At 35.8% G+C, this 21,155-nt stretch overlaps 1 protein-coding gene across 5 annotated transcripts in view; it reads left to right on the plus strand.

Annotated features, from left to right (window-relative positions):
• Window positions 1–18,332, plus strand: part of MYCBP2 (MYC binding protein 2, E3 ubiquitin protein ligase) — a 190,414-nt gene extending 172,082 nt beyond the window's left edge. For all 5 annotated transcript variants that reach the window (XM_012723218.1, XM_012723216.1, XM_012723217.1 and 2 more), the window contains 14 exons: window positions 42–308; window positions 796–1,079; window positions 1,779–1,875; window positions 3,104–3,223; window positions 4,665–4,766; window positions 5,974–6,102; window positions 6,480–6,612; window positions 7,733–7,836; window positions 8,876–9,064; window positions 9,692–9,799; window positions 10,515–10,724; window positions 13,193–13,300; window positions 14,210–14,375; window positions 16,978–18,332. In XM_012723218.1, coding sequence (XP_012578672.1) covers window positions 42–308; window positions 796–1,079; window positions 1,779–1,875; window positions 3,104–3,223; window positions 4,665–4,766; window positions 5,974–6,102; window positions 6,480–6,612; window positions 7,733–7,836; window positions 8,876–9,064; window positions 9,692–9,799; window positions 10,515–10,724; window positions 13,193–13,300; window positions 14,210–14,375; window positions 16,978–17,093 — 2,133 coding nt within the window. In that variant the 3' untranslated portion in view covers window positions 17,094–18,332. The remainder of the gene's footprint in view (window positions 1–41; window positions 309–795; window positions 1,080–1,778; window positions 1,876–3,103; window positions 3,224–4,664; window positions 4,767–5,973; window positions 6,103–6,479; window positions 6,613–7,732; window positions 7,837–8,875; window positions 9,065–9,691; window positions 9,800–10,514; window positions 10,725–13,192; window positions 13,301–14,209; window positions 14,376–16,977) is intronic.
• The last annotated feature ends 2,823 nt before the right edge of the window (window positions 18,333–21,155 follow it).

The following is a 21,155-nucleotide window of genomic DNA, read 5'->3' on the forward strand; positions in this document are numbered from 1 at the left end:
AAATATTCTTTTTCCACATTTTTTATGTTGCCTTTAAATAGGTGTGTGCTCACATTGTCCAGGCTATTCGCATGGAAGCCACTAGAGTTCGTGAAGAATGGGAACATGCCATCTCAAGTAAAGAAAATGCCAACTCCCAGCCCAACGATGAAGATGCTTCCTCTGATGCGTACTGCTTTGAGCTGCTTTCTATGGTTTTAGCATTGAGTGGCTCTAATGTGGGCCGGCAGTATTTGGCTCAGCAGCTCACTCTACTGCAGGATCTCTTTTCACTGCTTCATACAGCTTCTCCTAGAGTCCAGAGACAGGTAACTGAACATAAGCTTACCTTTTGGCTTATTCAGTTACTTGAAACACTGTTAAAAATTATACTAGCAAAGAGAATCTCTTTAGGATTTTATGGGTCATTTTTGTTTGCTTCATTATACTTTGTTTTGAGGGGATTGTATTTTAACTCCATTTTTTAAAAATTTTTCCCTCATTGTAATAATAAGACTTTGGAAGAAGAAAATCATGTTCCAACTTAATATGCATTTGGTAACAGGTATTGTGACTACTGATTGTTTTATTGCCATGTGATTTGATTTTCTTTAAACCTGACCAAATAAAAGAGGTGGTTTTCTTTTTTTTTGCTGTCCTGAAATGGTAAGAAATAATAAACGTTTAATTAAAAGTGTTTAAATCATATTTCTGTCTCTCCCAAAGCTATCAAAGTCATAGAGTGACTGTTAAGCTTATTTTAAAAATGAAAATGAATACACTAATCGTTAAATGAAATTCTGTTATTTTTACCAGGTGACCTCCTTACTAAGACGAGTTTTACCTGAAGTGACCCCTAATCGTCTGGCTAGCATCATTGGAGTAAAATCCCTCCCACCAGCAGATATCAGTGATATCATTCACTCAACAGAGAAAGGAGATTGGAATAAGCTAGGTATCTTGGACATGTTTCTAGGATGCATTGCCAAAGCACTCACAGTACAGCTAAAAGCCAAAGGAACTACCATCACAGGAACAGCTGGCACCACTGTGGGCAAAGGAGTTACAACAGTTACCCTTCCAATGATTTTCAATTCCAGGTTGGTCATTGCATCTGTTTTAGTGCTACAACAAAACCGTTACCTTATCACGAAACAAAAGCCATAAAAGACTGGCCCACCTTCAAAAGAGAATGCTGTCATTTTCAATTATTGTAAACAAAGAAAGTGTACTGAAAATATAACATTGGAATACTTCCCGTGTAGAAGGGGGGGAAATCATAGACTCCCCTCCCCTATCACATACAGAAATAAACTTGAGCTCATTTAAAGTTTCACGTATATTTTCGCGTTAAACTTTACTAGGCAAACACTAGAAGATACACCAGTGTATGGCTTCCTACATCTATAGATAGTCTTGTTAGGGAAAAAGCGTCAGCCAATTTAAATAGTAGACACAGTTGGTATACTCTGATGCAGCCTCTTCATTATCTTTATGTGGATTGGTCACATAATTTTGGTCCATGGATATGCTTTAAATAGCATTGTTGTAAAAAAACACGTACAAAAAATTCTAAGTAGACAAATATTTGAAAGGGAATAATTATCAGAATAACTACTCTCTGGGTTGAAGAGCTAAATTATGAACAATATCTTGATGAATTCACTTCTTAAAAATGCATTAATTGACTCATTTGAAAATTGAAATGCTACATACTGAAATAACAGTTCTTATATTGTTCATTTATATCCATTACTTATTGGTTTGCAAATGCTAATTTTTTATTTTTTTCTTTGTAGTTATATTCGACGAGGTGAAAGCCATTGGTGGATGAAAGGCTCAACTCCTACCCAGATTTCAGAGATTATCATTAAACTTGTTAAGGATATGGCAGCAGTAAGTTACCATCCTACTGTTATGTTGGTAAAATGTGATGAACAAAAAAGCAGCTTATTGAACCAAGTTAACAGAAGTATACTAATGCTATTTTGCCTTTTTTAAAGGCTGTACTTAGTAGTTGCCTTTAGTAACTGTTGCTCTGTCTTTTCAATCAGGTATAAATCTGTCTTCATGTAAACTGCTTATTTCAAGATTCTCAGTTAATTTATTTGGAAATTGCTATATGAGTCTGCTCAGACTTTAAAACTTCAAAATAAAATATGTCCTGTATCCTAAAAAGCAACCCAAATCCAAAAGCCTAAAGGAGGACAACAAAGGGGCTACCCCAAAGTGGAAGCTTCTCTTTCTCTTCAGCTCTCACAGTTTATAATGCCTCTACTCTTCATTATCAGTGTGTCCTATGCCTGTGTCTTTATGTGTTGGCTTGGAGGAGAGATCTGTGAGTGTAGAGGAAAGGTGATTACTTCTCGGAGCGCCTGGCTTTCTGTAGTTGCTCCATATTATTAGTTTGCTCATGTTCCATTATACTTCCTGGAATGACATGCAGTGTAGATAAAAGGTGTTTTGAAGGAGGAATTTAAACTACCCCCTTTAAATAGAAGGTGAGAAGTTATACCACTTTCTCCAACAGTATGGTCATTTGCACAATTGGAGAAATGGAGAATTTTTCAATTCTCAGGCCTTCTCAAGGTATTACTAGATAAAATCATTTACAACTGATGTTAGGAAATATTTAACTTGTATAGTGGTCAAATGTTAATACTCATTAAAAACCCAATTAGCAAATAATGATAGTTTAATATGAACCAATTTATGTTATTGAGTTCCAATAATAGTTATATAAAGCAGTTAACTTACCTGTATAAATTTTATATAAAATAAAGGCCTTTTTAATAAAAATTTCTTAATCAGATCCCTCAGTACTACTTGTTATTTTTTTTTTCCTTTGTATAAAAGACACTGCCCTTGAGGTCTACAGAAAAGTATTTAGAACCAAAAATTTTACTTTCCTTTCTTTTGAATCATCAAAATAGTGATTAGAAATTAAGTTTTTCACAGGGTAATGAAGGACTTTTATTTTAAGAGTTTGTATCCTTGTTCTTAATCCCATGGTCTTGTTATAGACAAATCTTTGTGTTTTCATGAGGTGTTATTTGTGAGGACAGAATTTCTATTCTGATTCTGTTTCTTTTTTCTTATTAAGTTATTCTGTCCTGTTCAATAGGGTCATCTATCAGAAGCATGGTCCCGAGTGACAAAAAATGCTATTGCAGAAACCATCATTGCCTTGACCAAGATGGAGGAAGAATTTAGATCTCCAGTGAGATGTATTGCAACAACTAGGGTAAGGTTTTCTTGTTTTGTTTTGTTTTTTAATATTTGTTCTGTATTGTTGCATGTAGTGGCTTTGAACTAACTTGGATCAATAAGGCAGCTTACTCCACTGTTTTTATTTTAATCAAGTATTTTACTTATTGAAAAAGCATAAAGGACTCTGTGCTAAACCAACAGAAATGTTTTAAGTATCTGTTATTATCTAGAAGAATGTAATTTTGAATTACTAAAAATGATGACCATTCATGTTCTCTTTTATGTGTTTTATCGCATATTTTTAAATTATTTAGGAAGCTAATGATCCACTGATAAAGACATTTAACAATTAATACTTTATGTGTCGGTATAGTTTCTTACTAATGATGTATTTATTTTGGCTTATCACAGTAATTTAGTATTAGTTCAGTTATGCTGTGCCAGACTGAGGGTCCTACACAGGATCCTTTCTACACCCTACAAAGGCACTCACGATAGGTCACATTGACCTGACCTAAACTAGAGACCTCTAGCCTACTTTTTGGATTTAGAAGCTTTACTTTAAAAGCAAAGAGTATGTTTGCTTTAAAAAAATTAAGAAGTGCTTAAGAATCTCTTAAAACGGGGGATTGCATTCTTCAAATGAGAAAAGTATAGTAATTTGTAACTTACCAAATTCCATGGCCCGTAGGTTGAGATCTCCTCAAGCAGAGCAGTGTGGTAGCACTGGCATGCATTTTTTCTTCCTGCATGCCTCCTTCTCCTTGCATACTTTTCTTCCCCATTTTTCCAAATTCTTGTTATTCATGTCAGTGACACTTAATTTACTTACTAGAGTTGAGCCAATTAAGTAATTTTCTTTTTTTCTCATTAATGTAAAAATGTATCATTTATATAAAGCCGAAACTTACCCTTTAAATGTCAAAAACTTTCAAGTGACTTTTGAAGGCAATTTTCTAAAGTTTATTAGACATTTACATATTTCCAACAAAGTATACCAAATTTGTGTTTGGCCATAATTAGGGCTCCTACGAGACTTTGAGGATATATTATTATCTAGAAAAATGTAATATCTTAACTGCCCATGCAAAATTAAAAAGCCACTGTGGTGTCACCTTCTTTGTAATTTGTAACTCTGGCAGATGATACTGGTTGGAAAAATTGACTATATTAAATATGTAAATTCATTTATTGATCTATTGGTTTCATGTAGACCACTAAGGATAATATATATGTCAGTTAAAAAAACAATAATTCATCACGGCAACATTTATTCAGTGCCTACTCAAATGCCTACTATGTACATGTATTTAATAGCGAGCATACAAGTCTGAAACACAAACTTGAGTATCATAGGTATCTGTCTAGCTTCAAATTCAGCTAGCATTTATTAAGCTGTTCTGATGTGTTCAGCAGTCAGCATTTTATAAGACTCCTTAAAACTCAGTAGTATTAACAGCCTTTCCTTTCAATAGCTCTGGCTTGCTCTAGCATCACTGTGCGTTCTTGACCAGGACCATGTAGATCGTCTGTCCTCAGGGAGGTGGATGGGAAAGGATGGACAGCAAAAACAAATGGTAAGAGAAGATTTTTTAAAAAGATTTACTTATTTATAAATACAGAACTAGGGTACAGATTAGAGGTGCCGGGACAAGAGTATTCACTAGAGACAGAGTAAAGAGCAGAACAGATAGATTGACTGAAATACACTGCTGAGGGGAGCAGTGGGCGGGTCAGGAGAGGTCTGCTGAGCCATGTGGGTCAGTTCTCTGGCCGGGATGGAACTCGTACTGCAGTGGCTGCAATATCTTCATGATGCCATGCTTCAACCCATTGCACCACCAGGGAGGACCCCAGGAAGGTTGTCTGTTTTTTTTTTTATGTATATTATTTTTCTTTATACTAAGTATTAACTTAGTAATTCATATATTTTTTAAAAGATTTATTTATTTGTACATATAGAACTGGGATACAGGCCAGAGGCTTAGGGGCGGCGAGAGGCTTCACCAGAGACAGAGCGGGGAGCAGAACAGGCAGATCTACAAAGTATACTGCTGAGGGGAGGAGTGGGCGGGTCAGGAGAGGTCTGCCATGCCATGTGGTCACCTCTGGGGCAGGCGGGAATCAAACTCACGCGGAAGTAGCTTTAGCTTCTCAGTGCAGTGCTTTAACCCGCTGCGCCACCAGGGAGGGCCTAATTCATATTTTTTTAAGCCTAGCAAATTAAAATACACAATTAGTAGAAAAATAAGTACAATAGTACCTGAGTTTATTTTATATATGGGATTTTAATTCAATATAAGAGCTTTTTCGTCTGAATTATGTTGCATCATACCAATATTTGGCTTTAGCCTGACTCTATATCTAGCTTTTATACTTAAATATAGCCAGAAGGAAATAATAAAATAAGCAATGTCACATACCATGTATTCACAAGTGCACTTAAAATAGATTTGATAAGCTATCTAGGCCTTCCAGTGTTTTCTTAGTAATGTTTAAAATTTAATCATTTCTTCATAAACACACAAAGTGTTTGACTAAAATGGGGAGACAGTTTCTAAAATCACTAGGCAAAGTATACATGTTTATTTTATTAGTCATTGAATTGTAACATATTGAGGTATTTTTATAGTTAAATATATTTACCATAGTCCTATTTAATATTCAGATTCTCAATGGCTTCACAAGAGCAATGTTAGTGTGTCAATAAATTATGTTCAATATATATGTGTGTATGAGACTTTCTTGTTAATTTGATGTAACTATCAAAATGTCTTCCTGTAGCCTATGTGCGATAACCATGATGATGGAGAAACAGCAGCAATCATTTTATGCAATGTATGTGGAAATTTATGTACTGACTGTGACAGATTCCTTCATCTTCATCGGCGAACCAAAACACATCAAAGACAGGTGAAGATTTCTCTCTTCACACACAGAATAGTAACTTGAATGTAAAGTATATTTAGTAAATTTGAAAATAGATGCAGGAAGTAGACCAATTAATGAAAAGAAAAAGGACTTTGGAATCAAAGGCCTCTGTGAGTTCCTGTTTTTCACTTACAAACTGTGTAAATCAAGCAAGTTGTCTAACTTCTCCAAGACTAAGTTTCTACATTAAAAAAAAAGTACTGTTGTGAATACTTGAAGAGAAAAATTTCTTAAAGTGCTTAGTAAATAAAACCATTATTATTATTGTTATTGTTATTATTATTATTGAATAGATGAATTTGAGATGTACTCTCTCAGAGTGGGAAATGAATACATTTTGCCCTTTAATGAATCAATAGGTCTTCAAAGAAGAAGAAGAAGCTATAAAGGTTGATCTCCATGAAGGCTGTGGTAGAACCAAATTGTTCTGGTTGATGGCACTAGCAGATTCTAAAACAATGAAGGCAATGGTGGAATTCAGAGAACACACAGGTAAAAAAAGGAATTTAAGATTGAATCATGCCTTAAAGAAAAGATTTCGCCATGTCTGCTGATTGTGCTTAAATACTAGTTTATTGATCCACTGTGGATAATTTCTAGTGTATTCTGATAAATAATGATGACATCAATCACTATTATTATATTTAATAGTCATTAAGCTAAAAGTCAAGAGACCTGACCTGGTTTACTGTGTGTGATGTTGGGTGACTGATTTTAGCTCCAAAACACAAAGCTTTTTGTTTTCCCCTTAATGTATACTTTTCAGATATGTTCCAAGCCTAAACTTATATTGAATCTACAAATTACCAATTGTAAGCACCTCTGTAGTCTGCCATGTGCTAGACTGACACACACACTTCTCATATTGAAGTTAAATGTAAACCTTCATATTGCAGTTACATGTATACCTAAAGAAATTTAACTCTAAAAATGAGTAACTTTTCATGTGCCAAGAGCATGGTCTTTTTTGTTCACAACTGATGATTTTTCCTCTATAACCTATCTGTACTGTATATTACATTAAAGAAACGTTATAATGTTGAACTACCCTTATCATGATAGTAAACATCCGTTTAAAGCTTATTTTCTATGAATATTGCTGAATTAAATGTTAATGTTTCACTTAAGTTCCTTTCAGATTGCTTTTTTGTTGCTAGTTACTTGAATAGGAGCTATTCTTATAATTTTATTTTATGCAAAGGCACTTAAAGATTCCCCTTTCTCCTGTGTATTCTCATTTAATTGCTGTTGATAGTTTTTGTCTGTTATTGTGCTTTTGTAGTGAGAGAACTTGTCATATCTGCTGAGTCTACTGTCTTAACTAAAAATCTATTGGTAAAAAAGATTCTTTCTATAGAAAAAGTATAAATAAACCAGTTAAGAAATATATTTTATTTCAACTAGATTTTTAATTTCTTAGGTTGTGTGTGCATGTGTGTGATTATTTACTTTGTAATTAAGGCAGCGCACAGCTGTTCAGCTATAAGACTAGCAGGCTGATTTCCTATAGGTGGCAGCTGATACAAATCTAGCTTATGTTTTAATTAATTGTGTTCAAATATATAGAAATTATATCATAAGGTAATTTTTTTCTTTTTCTGCTTGAACCTAGGCAAGCCCACCACAAGTAGCTCAGAAGCATGCCGCTTCTGCGGTTCCAGGAGTGGAACAGAGTTATCTGCTGTGGGCAGTGTTTGTTCTGATGCAGATTGCCAAGTGAGTAGAGAGTAGGTCATCCCCATAGGTAACAGCATGCATTGCTTCATGACACCTTTACTTCATATAAATGAGCTTGAACTCTGCATCACTCTATTTTCTAAATAGTATGCTACCCATGTCAAGAGTTCAGTGCTTTATCAAAATTAGAGAATGGATCCAATAAGGCTTTCAAGCTCTTAACTTCTGTGATTCCTAACTACCACCATCATATATATTTAATATTTATGTCTGCTAAATCCAGTAAAAAATCTATAGACGTTGCCTTACACTTACTACTTTATTGCATACTTTATTTAGATATTTCTTCAAAATACACTTTTAGTACTTGAAGTTCTTTAACATTTAGCACATATACACATTTCATGAGATTTTTATCTTTTGATTCCTCACCACACTTAACACAAATTTGGATAGAATGCACATTAAGATACCTGTATTTTTTTTAAATCCCCATTTTGGCATGGCGATGGGTTGTAATTGGGAAACTGTATGACAGGATTTTTTTTTTTTTGGCTTCATGGTTACTCTAACAAATAAAATTGTATTTTTTTGTTAACGGTTTCTTTATTTTGAATATATGTTTTAGTGACATTAAAAGTAGACTTTTTTATTTAAAAGATTTATTTTTGTATATGGAACTGGAGTTACAGGCCAGAGATGCAGGGGCAGTGAGAGGATTCACCAGAGACAGAGTGGGGAGCAGAACAGGCAGATCGACGAAGTACACTGCTGAGGGGAGCAGTGGGCGAGACAGGAGAGGTCTGCCACGCCATGTGGATCACCTCCCTAGCTGGGGGATCGAACTTGTGCTGAAGTGGCTGCTGCTAGCTATGTAGTGCCACACTTTAACCCATTGTGCCACCAGGGAGGGCCAGAAAAGTAGATTTTATTAATAATCCTGTTATATGCAAACAAAAAATAAATTACTTTCTGGTTACTTAGCCTTAACATATCTCTCTCTCTCATAATGGAAGTAATTACGAGAACATGTGCATTCTTTGATAGTTTATGTGCCATTGTAATTCCTCTCTAATAGGAATATGCTAAGATAGCCTGCAGCAAGACACATCCTTGTGGCCATCCATGTGGAGGTGTTAAAAACGAAGAGCATTGTCTGCCCTGTCTTCACGGTTGTGATAAGAATGCCACAACACTGAAGCAAGATGCTGATGACATGTGCATGATATGTTTCACTGAAGCTCTCTCGGCAGCACCAGCCATCCAGGTTGTCTCAACTTTTAAAGTATTAACTATGTCTTGATTTCAAAGTGGGAAATATATTTGTCAAATAAACAAGTGATTGAATCTTTTGTGTATCATTGGGAAAGAAATGTGCCATTAATAGGTAACAGTTTATTAAAGAGCAAATTCTATCTTTTTATATTCTGTTTCTATTTTATGTGAATCTATACAATTATATAATCATTAGAATTCATAAAATGATCATAACAGTAAGTAACTTACTTATACATAATGTTTCTTTTATTAGTTGCTTATTTATATTTTCAATTTTTGTGGTCCGATGATTATGAATCATCTCAAAAATAAATATTAAATCTTTAAATCAGTAGTTTTTTTCTTTCTTATGATTGAATAAAAATTGAATAAGTTTTGATTTCTCTCTAAGCCACCTTGTTCTATAAGGAGGAATTATTAAATAAATAGTAAACAAATGGAAAAAGTTGAAGACGGTATTGTCCCACGAATATTAGAAAAGTGCTAAAATTTTATTATACTAAATTTTTCTTTTACCTGTTTTTTTCAGTAAAACCTTACATTGAATAATTTGCCAGTTACTTAAATATTTATCATTGTAATAGTTGCTTATACCTTTCTCTTTCCTTTATTTAAGCTGGATTGTAGTCATGTGTTCCACTTACAGTGCTGTCGACGAGTTTTGGAAAACAGGTGGCTTGGTCCAAGAATAACATTTGGATTTATATCCTGTCCCATTTGCAAGGTATGGGAAGATACAAAACTTATTTACTTTCTATTTATTTCCTTTTAAAAAATTATTTATTTCTATGTGAAAGAACTAGGGGGTAGGCCAGAAGATTGAGAGGGGTTGAGAGGATTTACCAGAGACAGAGTGGGGAGCAGAACAGGTTTACTAACTGAAATACACTGCCAAGAGGAGCAGTGGGCAAGACAGGAGAGGTCTGCTGTGCTGTATGTATGTTAATTTCCTGGTTGAGGATCAAACTCAGGCCACAGTGGAGATAACACTGAGCTTAACCACTAGGCCACCAGCGAGGCCCTTTCTATATATTTTCATCTTTCAGAGCAAACACATACCACCAACCCAATCAGTGTCTGCTTTCCTCATTCCAGGTGCTCATTTTTATCATCTGACATTCTACCCTTCTCCAAGAAAACAGTACCAACACACGCACAGGTGTGACTTAGATATCACAACAGTCTCATTCCCAGACTAAGGCAGGAAGAAATATATTTAAGGCTTAGAGATAAAGTTAATACAATGAAATTTTCATATTCTGCCCTGTTTGCTCTCATTTTCCCTGCTCTTGAGGAAATGCAAGCTGGCGAGGACTTTATAAGGCTTATTTTTAAATGGTATTTTATTTAGAAAATATTTACTATCTGGTTAATGCCTGGCATGGTGCTTGGCACTTGGGTACACATTCTATTAAAAATGTGTATGTTTTATATTTCAGAACAAAATAAATCATATAGTATTAAAAGACCTGCTTGATCCAATAAAAGAACTCTATGAAGATGTCAGAAGAAAAGCCTTAATGAGATTGGAGTATGAAGGTCTGCATAAAAGTGAAGCTATAACAACTCCTGGCGTGAGATTTTACAATGATCCAGCTGGCTATGCCATGAATAGATATGCATATTATGTCTGTTACAAATGCAGAAAGGTATGCTAGGAATTATACTAAGAATTTTTGAAAACTAGAGATTACCTATGGGATTAAGTTAATTGTATAATTGTACTAATTATTCTTATGTCTTATGTCTTATAAGTTTGAGTTTGTTCCTACATTTCAAGATGAATTTACATAGTTTTTTAATCTACATAAACTGTTTCCAGAATATGTAATTCTTATGAGTACAAGCTATTTACAAGCTATTTTCTATCATCAATAGCCTCCTGTTTGTCAAATCCAGTTGGTTCTTGAATAAACTTCTCTTATTGACTCTTTTTATTATTCCATCTTTAAAATTCTTCATCCTTCACTCTGTTTTGATATCTTCTTTCCTTTCTGATCATCCTGAGCTCCTTCATAGAGTTCCTTTTTTTTTTTTTTTTTTACCTACCCCTTACATATTTTCTTTTCCAGCCCTCCTTTCTTCCCTGCTAATACCACCTTAACCTTTGATGGCCTCTTATTCATCCATGTTTTCGTCTACCATCTGACCTTCCAAAATATTTGCAACTTACATATCTAACTTCCTGCTAGACATTTGGATTTCTCACAGATACTTTAAAGTTCATATGTCTAATACTATATTCATAAACCTTGACTCCAATCTCCAGTCTTTACTCACAAAATCCTGTCAGTTTCATCTTCAAATGTTTCTTAAGCCCATTTTTTCTTCCTAGTTCGTCTTCAGCAACCCTAATCATTTCTTTGGTATTACAGTAACCTTCTTACTGATCTCCATCTGTGGCGCACCTAACCCCTCCATTCTGTCCTTTATACTTTACTGCTACTAGTAGATTAATACTTCTAAATATCAAATCTGATTGTGGTATTCTTCTGCCTTTAATTCTGCAACAGTAGTCTCCAGTCTCACCTTCTAATACATTAACACTAATGCTGCAGGCTACAAAATACTAAACACTGTGCAGTTCCCCAAACTTGCCTGTGTTTGCTCACCGCTAGCACCTCCATGCCATTGCAGAATCTACTTATTTTCCTAGGTTCTCTTTCCATCTCCACTTCTGCACTTGCTACTCACTGTACACAGATGCTCATATGCAAAGCCAAATCTAACTTACTGCCTCTGGATTCGTCACCTCTGAAATGTGCCCACACCTCCCCACCACCACCACATGATTTTAACATATTACATAAACCCATTATTGTACTCATTCTGCATTGTGATTTTTGGTTGTCTAGTCTCCTCCCTAATTGATAAGTTCCTTGAGAACAGAGACTTTTTTTAATCTCTAATACTTGGCACTTACTAGATAATAGGTTACTTAGGGAATGAATAAACATGTAAGGGGGTCAACAAATGCATAGTCTCCCCCAGAACAAGATGAAAATATAAATAATAAATGAAAGGCTAAGTAGAGGATAGTCAGAAAAGGATCAAAGATACATACACCAAGGAGAGAACAGGAATTGATAAACTGTCATTGTTTCAAAGAAATATTTCTGAGTTTAATAAAGTAAATGTCATCAATGAATATTGTTTTATCAGAGGGATAACAGTCAAATTGTAGGAAATCAAACAGGGAATATAGAAAAGTGAAATACCTGGAATAAACAGCAGATCACAGAACAAAGGAAATAAATTCTGATAAACAACAGATCGCAGAACAAAGGAAATAATTTTGATGCCATATTTAGCTGGTGGGCAGCTGTTTATAACCTCTGTATTAATGGAGACTGTCTTTTGACCTGTTTTTCTAGTACAAATAGTAGATTTATGTTGACTCATCTTGTTTATCCTCAATTATGGACATAGCCTTTTAGTTGTGGAACATGTCATGCATGCAGATTGCCCCAATTGAAACTGACCTCCTTTATCTTGACATTTAATTATTCGTCATGACATTTAATTTATTCAAGTGCCTATTTTGAATACTGTTCAGTTTTTACATACAATGTAGTTTTGTAAGTGGAGCAGTATTCTGAATAGAATTACCAAATGTGTCTTTCCTTCTAAAAAATGTTATATATCAAAATTGTTTTTCTCTTTAGCCCTGAGATTATAATTCCATACTAATTTTTTTTTGCCAAAATTTTATTTCTGTAAGCATTTTTTAAAGCACTTAATAGGAATACATTACTTAAAATTTAAAAATGAGAACTTTTACTCACACTTTGACCTGGAAAAGCATTTTCTCTTTGCTGCTCAATAACCTATTGGCATTTTGAATATTATGTACATCTTTTTGTTATTTTGCTTCGATAGTGTGGTATTTGAACTTCCTACTGTAAACATGACTCCATTCCGGAATTGAAACCGCTTTATTTCTTACCCAGATCTGTCCTACAGTCAGCAGTACTGATATCTTTTTGGCCTTGCGAGGGGGTGTCTGATAGCCAATGGTATTTTCTCACAGTCCTCGATCTCACTTTCACTTCACATTACATTTCTTCAGCAGGCTTTTCCCTTTCCCTGTTGTAATCTAAATGTGTTCTCTCTACAGGCATATTTTGGTGGCGAAGCTCGCTGTGATGCAGAAGCTGGGCAAGGGGATGATTATGATCCCAGAGAGCTCATTTGTGGTGCCTGCTCTGATGTGTCCAGGGCTCAGGTGGGAAGGATATTCTGTAGAATGTTAAACTTTTTTTTAAATAAAAAACAATGTAACCAGTATGGTAGGAATTGTATAGTAGGCTTTTCCTCAGTTTTTTCTGATGTTTGTATAGCATTGCATAATTTTCCAAATTACTTCACATATGTTATTTCTTTTGAATATTTGTACTTTCTAATTTCTTATTTTATTTTCTTAAAGGGGAAGTCACATTTTTAAGTGTTTCCCCTTGCCAGTGAAGTCTTCATTGTGTCTGTGGGAATGAGCAATAAGGAAATATGAATTTTTCAATTTGACCAGGAAACAGTCACAGGAAATTAAGTGACTTGTTTAGTAAATAAGTTTGATTATGATGAGCTGGGATTAGTATTTAAAGCTTTGTCCAGATCTGTTGGGCAAATCCATGCTTTGATTAATAAATCAATGGTTTTCAATCAATTCTTTGATTTTTTTTTCCAAACAAAAATCTCACATATTACTAAGCCAATCTGCCAGACATAGAAGCATACAGAGAAAACATGTCCAATTAATAATGATGCTTTCAGCATGGTTGGGTAAAATGTTCCTAATCTTTATAAAAGATACATTTATGTGCCTCCTCATGGGCAATTCTTTACAGACTTCGCTGGTTTCTTCTCCAGTTTCTTCTCAGGGAATTGTAGTTGATGTTATTACTAATTGTCATCCAGATTCCTTGGGCAGTGGGACAGTTCTGCTTTTGTTTCTTGGCCAGGCATTGCTTAATCCTGAAAGTCTTGTGAGAGAACATGACAACAACATGATAAGCAACGCAGTTTTCATAGCTATGTGTACTCTCAAAATGTGGATCCCTGAGCTATGTCTGTGACTACCTGGAGTATAGTTGAAGTAGACTCACTGTTATCTTATGTCTGTTTTCCTTTGCTATAGATGTGTCCAAAACATGGCACAGACTTTTTGGAATATAAATGTCGCTACTGCTGTTCGGTGGCTGTCTTTTTCTGTTTTGGAACAACACATTTTTGTAATGCTTGTCATGATGATTTTCAAAGAATGACTAGTATTCCTAAGGAAGAACTACCACACTGTCCTGCAGGTATGCTTTTTATATGTCTCAGTAAGGTGATTGTTTACAGGGTACCTGTCCAGTTTTATTTAAATGCCACCTGCAAACTCTGTGTCATGTGATAGAAACCTGGTTCATACTAGCCTAAGAATCAAAGAGAATCAGTGGGTCTTAGAAGCTTCTGACTCTGAGTGAAGCAGAAAGTTAGATCATCATTGTGAGTGAGGGGTTTGGAACTATAATAAAGAGGGATGAGAAAAGTTATTTAAGGATTAGTGGAAGGATTGCTATTCAACACTAAGGGACCCTGTAAAGTTTAAAATTATAAATAGAAAACAGAAACATTTAAAAGGATTTGTTGTTTTCGTTGTTTTTTTTTTTGCCCATAAAATGGGCAGGGACTTTGACCTAGAAATGCTGGAAACTAACAGTAGTGAGCATCAGAAAATCAAGGCTATTATAAAAGCCACTTAGATTACAGGAGAAATGATTGTCTGGAGATAAGGCTTAGTAAAAAGAAATATGAAAGCAGAATGCAAATGGTAGAACCTTATGATTCAATATTGCAAATACATCTACCCTTCAACTATCCCTATTTTAGGGGATATACCTAACTATGTGAGGAAAACTTTCAAAAAAAATAGTAAATATGCAAGATTATTCATTGTAGCGTTACTTGTAATCATAAAAATTCATGAACAATACAGATTTTAAACTCGGGGGGAGTTAAAAATTAAATACTATGCAACATGACAAAATAAAGACTGAATGGATTTTATGTAATGCTATGGAAAGAGTTATAGGAGATAATATTAAATGAAAAATCAAATATGGTATGTTGTCTTTTGTGAGAAAAGAAGAAATGAGAATGTATATGTATTGTTTATATTTGCATAAAAAGGAAAAAGATATATAATAAATTTAACTTGGAAAAAGCAAGGAAAATGGGGTAGAGATGGGGAGAGATAATTATTATAATTTTTTAACATTGTGGTTTTTAACCATGTGTTATCTAAATATAGTATCTATTCAAAACAAAAGAGTAATACAAATAGGATTTTCTTAAACTTTTTTTAAATGGCTACTTTTCCCTGTTCGCTCATGTCAGGTGTATATTGTACACCATTCTCTCTCTAAAAACTTCTTTTTAAGTAGAAGTAGTGGAGTTGGAAAGAAGCAAGATCAAAATAATAATAATAGAGCAGAATAGAAATTAGAAACTGAATAAAGATGAAGACTGTAATTAGTAGAACTGGGGTGGGGAGCCTCCGAGGGGAATGAGCAGGGCAAAGGAAAGGTTCCCTCTTACACACTCATACCATCATCTGGGTCAGCCAACATAAAGGACTTTGCCTTTTACACAGCTCCCACTCACAGGAATGCAGCGGCAGGAAAGGAGGTAGGGAGATGATAGGGGAGCGGTTCTGATGCTGGGCATCTTCACATGTTTTTTTCTCACTTAAATTTTGTACCCTACAAGGAGATAGTTTTATTTCCACACTTACATATAGAAAATCAAGACCTAGTGAGCTTCTATAACTGGACTGTGATCATCCACATAGCTTGAGGTGTGCCCTCACCCCCTTCCGTATTCCTCTAACTCGTCCGTTCATTTAGAGAACTGGAGTGGAATTAGAGATACCACACAGAGAGATCAGCAGTTAGGATCTTCCAGCTTACCTCAAAGTAAAGAAAGATTGATTCCAATCACTACCAAACATCAATTCTGAATTTTTAACTTGGATAAAGTCCAGAATCCAGATTAAAAAGTTGAAGTAGATATTCTTCCTGTCTGTTCCTTTCTAAAATATTAGCTACCTTCTTGGTGCCGAGATACTTAATTTTAAAGCATCCTGGGAGTTAGCTGTTGTGCTGCCTTTTTCAAGAGAAAGGGTCAGTGAATCAGGAAATTTATTTTGCCTCAGTTTTCTGAAAAATGCTGGAAACTAGTGATAGGAAGCTAATGCATAGTTAACTTCTTCCCTCTGCTGTTAAAAAGGGACTCTGGGTTCCAGTATAAGCCCAGCTTGTATTCCAAACACCGTAAAACTGCACTTAAACATAAGCATGTTGACATAAGAAATCTTTTTTAAAAAGTAGGAATGTAGTTTTCAAGCCTGCTCTGTGTGGTTACCTACAAATTTCTATCTTCCTCAAAGTGTTTATTCCAGATTACTATATTTTATTTTATCATTCATATTTTTAACCTGATTAGTTTTCATTTTTCAAATGAGAAGTATCTTAAGATACTTCTAAAAATAACACTTAGCAGTCTTCCCATCTTACCAATGTGTACTTTTTATTCTTATGGGAAGATATAATGTATAACATGGCTTTTTTACACTTAACAGTTTTTTAATTGTACAGTTAACACAAAAGTTTCTATCCAGAATAATTTCTTGCTTGATTACATTTAGGGATTTTTGTGGCAATATTTTCCCATTTTCTTTTATTTTTGCTATAAAACAAATGAACATTTTTATTTTTGTAGTTAGAGAAAATGTTTTTAATTTCATATTTGCGTAACCATAATCATTATTTACTTGCATAACTTTAGATTTCTGTTTATATGAGATTTCAGTGGGTATATTTTTTTAATTATATATTCTTGCCTCCTTCAAAATGTATACAGGTCCCAAAGGCAAGCAGCTAGAAGGAACTGAATGTCCACTCCACGTTGTTCATCCACCCACTGGGGAAGAGTTTGCTCTAGGTTGTGGAGTGTGTAGAAATGCTCACACTTTTTAGAACACTCAGATTCCTTTGTCTACAGAGAGAACAGTTTCCGTCATCCTCTAAAGGGATTTGTGAATTTAAACTCTGCTCAGGATAAGAACGGGACCATTTTTAAATCCATGAAAATGAACCACTTACAGTGCAAGAAGGATGCCAAATACCATGTACATAATTCTTGTATGGAAAGTTTCCCCATGAGTTCGGTTTATCTTCTTTTGAACCAAGACATCGAAGTTCTGAAGTGTTTGCATGTGGCCATTACCGTCATTGGCCTGTGACGCATTGGACATTTATAGATAATTGATATAAAAGAATCACCATGCCCATGGACTAAGAATGATGCTGGCTTTCAAGCAAAAAAAGAAAATTAATCATTGTTTATTGTATACTGCCTTTTTGTAATCCTGTACAATTGCATCACAGGTGGGGATAAAAAGAGGAATATTCTGGTTTATTTCCTAGACTGTTATTTAAAAAAAAAATTGTGTTAGGATGCATATAAATGTAATAAGTTCCACACACTGTATATAAAGATATCAATGTTTGTCCTGTATAAGAATTACTAAATTACAAATGCAGTTTCATTTAAACTTCTAGGTTGAGTTTGAGCCTGAAATTTTAATGAAGTGCAATACTGAGTGTGCCTCATTATCTTACAGCTGTAAACATATTGGAATGTACATGTCAATAAACCACTGTACATTTTTATACAGTGATAAAGTCCAACAATTGTGTCAGTACTGCTTGAAAAACAAAATATAAATTATTTTAAGGTCTAAAAATTAATCTACTGTTCCTTGGAAAGAAACTTATTAACAGCCAACAATGGCTTTCATAACTTTTAGGACAAATAAAAGTAGCATTGAAGTTCAACACTGGAGTCTTAAGCACAGCGTAGAAGATACAGATAGATATAAGATACACCTCCATACAGACCTGCACTAAAGACAGATGAGAGCAGTAAGGAAATTTACAAACTGCATTAGGACAAACTCGGGATGAGGCTTGACCCATTTGGTAGGTTTTCTTCCACATACTTAAAACTGCAGAACATGACAAAAGCAGACATATTTTGAGAGAAAGTATTTATTTAAAGAATGGCGCAGGGCCCTGCCTGGAACTGCAAGCTGTCTGCAGCCGCTTCAGTGCAAATTCAAGTTCAATCTACCCTGGAGATCGAGCCACATGGTGCGGCAGACCTCTCCAGACCTGCTCACTGCTCCCCTCAGCAGTGTACTTCGACGCTCTGCCTGTTCTGCTCCCCACTCTGGTGAATCCTCTCACCACCCTTGCATCTCTGGCCTGTACCCCAGTTCTGTATGCTTAAATAAATCAATCTTTAAAAATAAATAAAGAATGGCACAGCTGAAATGAAACTGCAAATGAAACTGTCCTACTGAAACTGCAAAACGTAGGGGAATGTCAACGGTTTGTGGGTCCACCGCTATGAGCTTACAATTGGAAGGCATGACTCACACTGTAACAATTGCAGTGTTTATTTGCAAGGGTAATAGATGTAAAGAAAAAAGGAAAGACTTTCTAAGGCCACGCATGCCCTGCCCCAGACCATGTCTCCAATGTACAAAAGTTGTTTGTGAATGATGGAGCTGACCCTCCAGTGGGAGCCAGGACGTGTTCCCACACAGATAAGTGATAACCTGGGACCCACTCAGTAGTGGCAGTTGGAAAGAATCACAGGTGCTGCTGAGGAGGGAGCCACTGCAGCAACCAGCAGCTCCCAGAGGTCAGATCGGACAGCACCAGAGGCAACAGGACCAGAAAGTGGCGCTGGATGTGTTGGAGGTAGTAGTGCCGGTGGTCCACAGTAGTACTGAAGGAACAGAAGTGGTAGGCAGCTCTTAGGCGTGCAGGGCACAAGCCAGGAGTGCAGGTCATCAGGCAGCGTCAAGGAGCAGGTGGCAGTTCTGGTGGTGCTGCAGACAGAAGCAGCTGGTGGGCTGTTCAAAGACCAGATTCCAAGATGTTCCCAGGTGAGTCTGGGTGAGTATATCCCCAGCTGTCTGCTACCCTGCCTTTTATGGCACTTGGCATCATAAAAGCATGGAGCCCTCCACAGTTCCACTCTGCCCCACCCCAAATGGAATTAAGATACCTGTGTAAAACTGCATCAAGTCCCTAGAAGCATGTTTCAACTTGACAGGTATGTTTTCAAAACCAGTGCTGCTTTCAAACTTGATTGGTGCTGACTCATATTCAAAACTGATTGGCACGTTTTCAAAAACTGAACAAGTTTCAATACCCAATCCCCACCAGCATGTGAAAGCAGGAGGCATAATTTGTTGTCATTGGGAATGCTGGTCATGCCCTGGCAAACTGGAAGGGCTGGAGGCCAGACTAGCCCAATTTCAACATCCAGAGTAATTTGCATTAATATTTCTTGAACCCCCACATCTTAAGCAGGAAAGGATCCTGAAGGCATTCCCACACTGATATCCCTTCACATTTTTCTTTCTAATAACGACTACTGGGGATCCACATCCTAAATTTAAGTGAAATTCCAGAATCCTCAGAGCATCAGCCTTTTTTACCAAAACAAGTTATTCTGCCATGAGGATGCTGGGCAACAGAAAGAGATGACCCTGCTCCTTACATGACCCCCGCCCCTGCACCGCGCCCCCCCCCCCATCTCTAACATTACTCTGGTTATAGGCCTGTGGGAAAAGACGGGACAGCCTCAAGATTCACCTTAAATGTCTCCAGAAATCACAAAGTAGAGATGAAAGCTGCTCTGAAGTCTGTCTAACCCTGGGAAACAGTAGGGGAAAACTGAATAAGGCCGTTGTAAACATATATTTGGTTTAATCTCACAGGCCACAAGAGGAAAATAACCTTGAGAAGGCCACACATTGTCAAGGTGCCGTGGTTACACGAGAACCGTAAAGAATTGTTCTGTGTCATTGCTGGCAAATCAGTCAGCTTCAGGGTGTGAATTGTAAAGGCGAAGAACCTTTTGGAGCTCCTGTGATGTCTTTCTTGTAATGCATACCGGGACTAGAAAGAAGTGTCTTGCACTTTCCTAGATTACTGCTTTACAAGGCCACTATTACTAATGACAGTGATAACGCTAATATTTGCTGGGCTTTTCACATTTTATTATTTCCCTTTTTACAGATGAAACTGAAGAATAAAGAACGTAAGAAACTTGTCCAAACTCACATACCTCGTAAAGGCAGAATCTGAATCAAAATCTAAGTCAAAAACAAGAAATATTCTTCCCTGATGGACTAGTCTTCCCCAAAGATACTTCCCTCCTAAATTCACTGATCTTGACTAATAAGTATTAACTGATTAAAGTAAAGCTCACATCAACCAAAATAATCGTAATAAAATCTTAAAGTAAAAATGAGAGGGTAAGAGAACATTCAGTAAGTGTGCCAATGTCTTTTTGTTATCTAGGATGAGGATAGACTGTAGTAAGGAATTCAAAAGGAACTACAGTCGAAGTGTGAAATGTTCTAATATTCTAGTTATGATTGTTGATTTGTTTTAATGAGTTTGCGGATCTTAATGTCAATCTAACAAATAAATGGGACTATTCATTTTTCCTCCTCTGACAAATACTACTTCTCTTAGATCTTCTTACTGTCCATCATCCAGTCACTAAAGGACCTAGAAAAATGTTGCAATTCTGGTACCCACATTGTGTCACTAGAAGCTTTGAACCATTTGAAGGGATGATCAGATAGCCAGGTCCAAAAAGAAAACACTGGCATTTCCCCCACACTTAATCTTAATGTAATTTTACACACTCTTCTTACTCAATTTGGGTTGGGCAGAGTGTAGTTGTGGAGGGCTCCACAACTACATCACTGGGCATCACTGCCTCTGGTTCTCTTAGATCACTGGTACACATTTTTGGATGGAACGTTACTTTTTCTTTATAGTTGAGAGAGGTGGGAAAACGGGAATCCGTCAAATTAATGACTTTGCACCTAAGGACATTACTAACTCGAAGAAACTCCAGTATACCAAAAAAAAAAAAAAAAAAAGACTTTGCACCTAAGGACATTACTAACTCGAAGAAACTCCAGTATACCAAAAAAAAAAAAAAAA

Source organism: Condylura cristata, unplaced genomic scaffold, assembly GCF_000260355.1.
Source record: "Condylura cristata isolate star-nosed mole 26May11 unplaced genomic scaffold, ConCri1.0 scaffold00010, whole genome shotgun sequence".
NCBI lineage: Eukaryota > Metazoa > Chordata > Mammalia > Eulipotyphla > Talpidae > Condylura > Condylura cristata.